Source organism: Astatotilapia calliptera, chromosome 18 (genome assembly GCF_964374335.1).
Source record: "Astatotilapia calliptera chromosome 18, fAstCal68.1, whole genome shotgun sequence".
Taxonomy (NCBI): Eukaryota; Metazoa; Chordata; class Actinopteri; order Cichliformes; family Cichlidae; genus Astatotilapia; species Astatotilapia calliptera.
Genome location: NC_137439.1, coordinates 30,210,628 through 30,217,086, shown reverse-complemented (window position 1 = coordinate 30,217,086; position 6,459 = coordinate 30,210,628). Strand labels below are relative to the sequence as shown.

Here is a 6,459-nt window from a genome sequence, read left to right as displayed (position 1 = left end):
GGTGGGATGGAGGAGACCTGTGGTGAGATGCCAGCATTGCTGAGAAATGTGCTCCATAATATTGAACAGTGCAACATTTTAGGCGGTGCCATTGAGAACATGCAAAAAAAACAAACAAAGCTGCAATATTAGATGTGTTTTCACTGCCTTTAGAAAGAGCTGGAAAAAAGGACACATTGATATATCATCACCTTCTTGATCTGCACTAACAGGTTATTGCCTATTTAACAAATGTTCATTCTACACTCTAAAAAAAGATCTGCTGGCTTAACGTAAAAAAATTAAGGTAACAATTTGCATGGATCTTTTTAAGTTACTTCAGCTTAGCCACTATAGCGTAAATGCCACAAGAGTTCTTTAGTTAGGCAAACTCTATTCCTTACGTACAAACAACATGATTTACTTTGTCCTCTACAAGCTTAATTAAGTTGAACCAACTTAATTTTAATTGTTTAAAAATTACTCCATTTAGTTATTAAAACTTATTTTTTTACTTTTATTCTACTCAGAAATATCCATGCAAATTGTTACCTTAATTTTTTTGAGTACTAATAACTTACAATAACTTATAACTTACAATTATACAATAAATTACGCATTGAAATTCCAGTTTTATGATCAAACTGTTTATTAGAACACCAGTCCACCATTCCAGACTCATTGACATTTCAATAGCAGACAAAATTGTTGCCTCCATAAAATAAATGACATAAAACACCCCTGTAAATCTGTCTCAAAAAGACTGAACATTTTGACAGTCATGCTCTGATTCAAGTTTGTTTGTGTTAAAGTGATAGTTTAGGTTTTTTTAAGTATGAAGTACATTGTGAGTGTATTACACACAGTAGACAGCAGTCAGCACATTCCTGCCACCGACACGCACGATAGGCTCAGTTTGTTTGTGTGACTTTGGTAAATCTGAACTAACCCGAACTAACACCAAAGTCACCAAATAACACAATTACACTTACTGATCAAGGCAGCAGGAGACCAGCAACTCCTGTGTGCTGTCAGGTAAAATTGCTGTTTTTGTCCATGGACGCTGGTGGGCCAGAGCGATTGAAACAACAAGCAGTAGAACTTCTCTTTCCTCACAGAAAAGGCTGTCTGATAGCAAAATAAAGCAGTAAACATATTCTTGATATAATGTACATTTAAACTGACATCAGTTTTATTAGGATGGAGGCTCATCTTGCATGCCGGTGGCCCCGTCTGCTTCTCCGTAGGTGGAGCTTACTGACTGCCATCTACTGTGTGTAATACACTCACTATACATATGTACCTCATACAGCCTCACTTCAAAAGACCCGAGCTATCCTTTTAAAGTGCATTATTTTGAACTAGGTGTACTTAATGCTCAACGCTCAACTTTACACCTACTGCCTACTGTACAGTATGTAACAACACATTGCAAACAACAGTGGAACATTTCCCATTTAATTTGAGGATAGCCTCACTCTTCACATTTTTTTAGTACAACAGTTTACTTTTTAGTGACATTACCTTAGGACTGGCTTTCAGATCATCCAGCTCGAGGAATATCTTTTGAAACACTTCAAAAGTGTTTTTCAGTTCTTTTGGGTAGCTGAGGTTGAGTGCATATATCAGCCCCATTAGCAAGGCACAGGCTCTGGGTACATCCAGGTCTGCTAGGACTTCTGTTCCTTCAAGTATGATCCTTGCGTTGGCTGGATCAGACGTTGTGGCACCTCTGGTTACAATCTTCATCACTTCATTGGTAATATCCCCGCCACCATCCTGGTAGATCAGAATCAATATAAATGTTTTAAGTAATCATACTTATACATGAGAGTAACACAAAATAGGGCTGCAACTAACAATTTTCTCGATTATCTGATTAGTTGTTTGGTCCAGAAAATGTCAGAAAATGGTGAAAAATGTCAATGTTTCTCAGAGCCCAATATGATGACCTCAAATGTCAAACATATTCAGTTTGCTGTCATAGAGGAGTAAAGAAACCAGAAACCATTCACATTTATGAAGCTGAAACCAGAGAATTTGGACTTCTTTTTCTAAAATAATTACTCAAACCGATCAATCAATTATCAAAATAGTTGCCGATTAATTAAGATAAGATAAGATAAGATAAGATAACCTTTATTAGTCCCACACGTGGGAAATTTGTTTTGTCACAGCAGGAGTGGACAGTGCAAAAGTTATGAGGCAAAAATTAGAATACAATAAGAATAAATACAGTACACAGCTGTACAGAATAGAATAAAATAAAATACTATATACAGTAGAATAAAATAAATATACAATAAGATAAAAATAGAATACAAATACTATATACAACTGAGTAAAAATTTAGAAATCAATTAATAATAGATTAGATCGTAGCTCTAATACAAAGTATAGTCATGTCTGATTTGCCTGCTCTTTGAAGAGATCCTCCTCCTTTTCCCTGAGATACACCACTAAGCCACGGATAGCGACCTCTCGCCTTCTCTCCACAGAATCATCCTGTGAATAAGAAAAAGAATGTCGAACTGCTCTTCGAGGAGGATGGGTTTTTGATAATTACATCAAAAAAAAAAAAAAAAAAAGATTGACTTTATATGGCCTGAACTGTACCAATTATAGATTTCCAGTGATAATCAAAATAATGAATTGATCATTTCAAAGAGCCATTTCTCTGAAATGATCAATTCATGAACTTGAAAAATCCAGGTAACAAATAGAAAAACTGCAAAATCTTGCAAATTACTCTGCCAATCATGATCCACATCACCTATAATTTGTTTTATTATTAAGTATTTATAGTTTTAATTGATATTTGTGCCTCAAGCTCTAAACAATAATTTGACATAGTTGAGTTGTAAACAGCTACCTTTTAAGACTCAATATCACCTATTGGAAAAAAAAAAAAACTACATTTCATTCATTCATACCTCTAGCAGCATGTTCTGGATGCGCCGAATGCGCATTTTTGCAGCCCCTCCTCTTGAGGACAGCAAGGACATTATTTTCTGAGAGTACTGGTCCAGCTTTGCCATGAATGTTGTTTCCAGGTTAACAGTGGTGATCCTTCTGAATTCTTGGTTTATCTGTATAAAAAAAAAGGCACAAATAGGCACAACATGTTAATGTATACAATTTACTTTAAAAGAATACATACTGCAAATTATCTTATGGAAAAATATTTACCTGAACTGCATCAAAAAGAGCAGGCCATCTTTCTTTCAGGTCATTGATTTTTGGTGCTTGATTGACAACTTCCTGCCTGCGAATGGAGAATGTCTTTCTTGGTGTTTCAAATTTGCAAATTTTACAGATCCACTTCATTTTAAAAACAAACAGTTTAAATTACTTTAACTTGGGTGATTCAGAAGGCTGTAGTACAAACAACTTGTGCTACATCAGCATTACAGTAAATTTTAATTCATTGTTTTTGAATATTCAAGATGAAAAACAAGAAAAATGCTTGTAAACTACTGCAAAGAAATGGGCAAATTACACGCAATCAATATTCACGCTTTTTTAACTATAGTCTTTAGTCTAATCATTATCTCACAGGAAATCCTTATGACATTAAAAGTTAAAACTATGTATATTATTTTTAGTGTTGAGTTTCTCCTAAAAGTTGCTTTATGTTTCCAAATCAAAGATATTTTTTCTTAAGTGATACAACTGCGCTTATGTATCTGCAGTTAACACCCAAAAGAGCAAAATTATATTTTATGTGCTAATGCACACTCAATGTAATGTCATTAAAACAACTAGTTTATGAATGTTACTTAAGCTCTTTCGTGTGGCGTTTCTACAACATGGCGTTCGCTTCCTCGCCCGCGTTTTTTGACTGAACTTTGACACAGGCTGTTCTTCAGCTAGGGCTCAATTAACAAACTTCAATCTCACATAAAAATAACTCTAGGACTTAAACATCAAAATGCATCGATGTTAAACCGAATGTATACTCAGTAACCTACATTTGTTTAGTCATGAATGTAAAATGGCCCAGCCTTTTGCTGGTCAAACCTTCATCAACGCTGCAACGATTTCAAAGTAGAAAGAAGAAAAACATGTATTACCCTGTCTTTGCAGAGTTAAAACTACTGCTACAGAAGCTCAGTGTCAATTAACACCATTTGGCTGCCACCGTAAAACAAAACTTAACAAAGACTAATGTTATGGTCGAATTACTTCACAAGTTAGCCAGAAGTGTAACGTTACTAGCTTATCACCACCACTCGCCAAGGAAGAGTTTAGTGTTGTGTAAAAAGGATTTCTTGCAGTGCGTCTTGATAGAGTTAAAGTTAGAGTTATTAGCTGCTGTGAATAAAACAAGGCAAAAAATTGTACTCACCACAAAGCTTTAACGTTTGATAACGTTCCGTACAAAATGCCGCTTCTCTGCTTTCTCTCTTTGCCTCCGTTTCTTTCGATCAGTGGTCTGAGAGCACAACATGTCCGGGCAAGTCAGCCTTGTACTCAGCTTTTAAAGGACGCTTACGAGATTTTTAAGTTGTATTAACTGAATACACTTTCATGTTAAGTTAACACAGAAATGTCTGTTCAAAATCGATATATTACTGAGCTAAGACTGTTTTCTTTATTTTCATTTCGACCAACTCATTAAATTAAGTTATCAACTGATTACAATGTGTACATGCAACAAACTTAATTTTTTATGCAGAAAAAGCTATTAATTTTAAGCTTTACTTACTAAACCCATGAATCGTTTTTTAGAGTGTAGTTTTGTCGTAGTTTTAACATACGAATGCAACGACATGAATTTCTCTGAAATGCTCTAATGTAACAGATTACTGTTCCTATATTTAACAAAACACCTTGTAATGAATTTGCTGAATTATAAGAAAATCAAAATCGATGGCTAATTGGAAACTGTGCTCAGGAAAGAAACAACTTCCCACCAAACATGACATTCAGTCTTTCTCAGAAGGAGAAGGTGGAGTGATACTCAACCAAGCAGCAATGGCTTAATTTTAAACAGGTAATGCAGGCAGAAATCGACAGGTTTCCAAGTGCTAATGAGCTGGTTTTAATCAATTTTTCTGCTGGCTCTTTGTTGAGATCCAAATACTTTATAAAAAAAAGTTGTATATGACCTCATGACGATAAATCTGTTCATTGTGATTTCTTTTATGGATGGATTTTGCCCTAATACTTTTGTTGTTAACTGATAATTATGTGACAGAGCTTTTAAAACAGAGTACCACATAAGTAATGCAGTGAGTAAATAAGTAAAGTAATGCAATGTAAATGGTAAAGGGACTGGTTTTTATATAGTGCTTTTCTACTCTATCTGAGCACTCAAAGCTCAAGTATCATTGACACTAGAAAAAACACTAGAAAGATTCCACAAGATATTGTATGAAATATAAATAGAAATCACAAAAAATAAAGTGTTACATGAACAGCAATATGGGTTTAGACTGAAAACAACTTCAAGCCATGCACTGAAAGTCTTTGTTGATAAGGTTTAACTTAAAAGTTTGTATAGAAATAACCTAGTGTATTAGTCCTTCCATTACACTAGGTTATTTCTATAGAAAAACAAAAAAAACCTTTTACACTGTTGATCATGAATTATTTTAATTGTAATTGATTATTTAAAAAATACACATGTATGGAATCAGAGCGGTTTCACTCTGGATGAAACATTATGTTGAAAACTGAAACCAGTTTGTTCAAATTGAGAACGTTAAGTCATAATTTTAAACTACGATATGTGGGGTTCATCAGGGATCTGTTTTAGGACCATTGTTGTTCTGTGTAATTTCCAGAACGCTACAAACAGTAGTATTTATAGATGACACCAGCCTGCTGTGCTGATGTGGAATCAGCTTCTGAATATACTGAAAAATTAATGAAGTAAATTAAAGAACTGTTTTAATTACATTAAATTAACACTCAACTTAAGCTCAGCTAAATCCATGATATTTTAAAATTATTATACTTTCACCACCAAGAAAACTATAAATGATGCTGAAATAGAAAAAGTGACTGAAATTAAATTTCTTGGGTTGATAATAAAAAGTAAACTATGTTGAAAACCACATATCAACTACATTAAAAGATTAAGATAACATTAAACGATAACATAAACCAAAACACAACTTACTCATATTCAATAAACCTGTGCATTTTGTGTTGATAAAACACGATTGAAACATGTTCAGATGAAGTAAGGTGAGCTCTTGGAATATTTTAATCCTTCACAATTTTGTCATTTTATTTCAACACTTTTCAATAACTTTTACCCCAGTACTACTTGGTCACTTAAATATTACATGTTGTCTTCATATTAGATAATGTTCAACAAAGTCTATAGTCTGGATACCATAAAAATTGAATGGATCTCAACAGGAACAAATTAAGTTGTTGAGTTTCGTACAGATCCTACATGATTTAATTGCGTTCAAGATAGAAACATGAAATTTTTGTGTTCAAATTACAAGGTAGACTTTTTAATGT

General features: G+C 33.8%; 1 protein-coding gene across 2 annotated transcripts; it reads right to left on the bottom strand.

Annotated features, from left to right (window-relative positions):
* Positions 1–610: 610 nt before the first annotated feature.
* Positions 611–4,711, bottom strand: LOC145421932 (uncharacterized). Of its 2 annotated transcripts, none has more exons than XR_013903309.1 (3): positions 4,328–4,711; positions 3,169–3,244; positions 611–3,068 (listed from the first exon to the last, which is right to left on the bottom strand). XR_013903309.1 is itself a non-coding variant. In XM_080292926.1 (3 exons), the coding sequence occupies exons 1-3, from the start codon at positions 3,304–3,306 to the stop codon at positions 2,380–2,382; spliced, it is 399 nt and encodes a 132-aa protein (XP_080149052.1). In that variant the 5' UTR covers positions 3,307–4,312; the 3' UTR covers positions 611–2,379. The 2 variants fall into 2 exon arrangements, 1 of the variants encoding a protein (XP_080149052.1); XM_080292926.1 differs by lacking the exon at positions 4,328–4,711 and having other exon boundaries at positions 611–2,484; positions 2,913–3,068; positions 3,169–4,312.
* Positions 4,712–6,459: the final 1,748 nt, after the last annotated feature.

What these genes read in the sequence shown, in the direction of transcription:
- LOC145421932 (XM_080292926.1), bottom strand. Translation starts at nt 3,306, where the DNA reads ATGAAGTGGATCTGTAAAATTTGCAAATTTGAAACACCAAGAAAGACA. An exon ending in CTCTTTTTGATGCAGTTCAG is followed by an intron (nt 3,069 to 3,168) that starts GTAAATATTTTT and finishes TTTTTTATACAG; the next exon opens with ATAAACCAAGAATTCAGAAG. An exon ending in TCCAGAACATGCTGCTAGAG is followed by an intron (nt 2,485 to 2,912) that starts GTATGAATGAAT and finishes TCTTATTCACAG; the next exon opens with GATGATTCTGTGGAGAGAAG.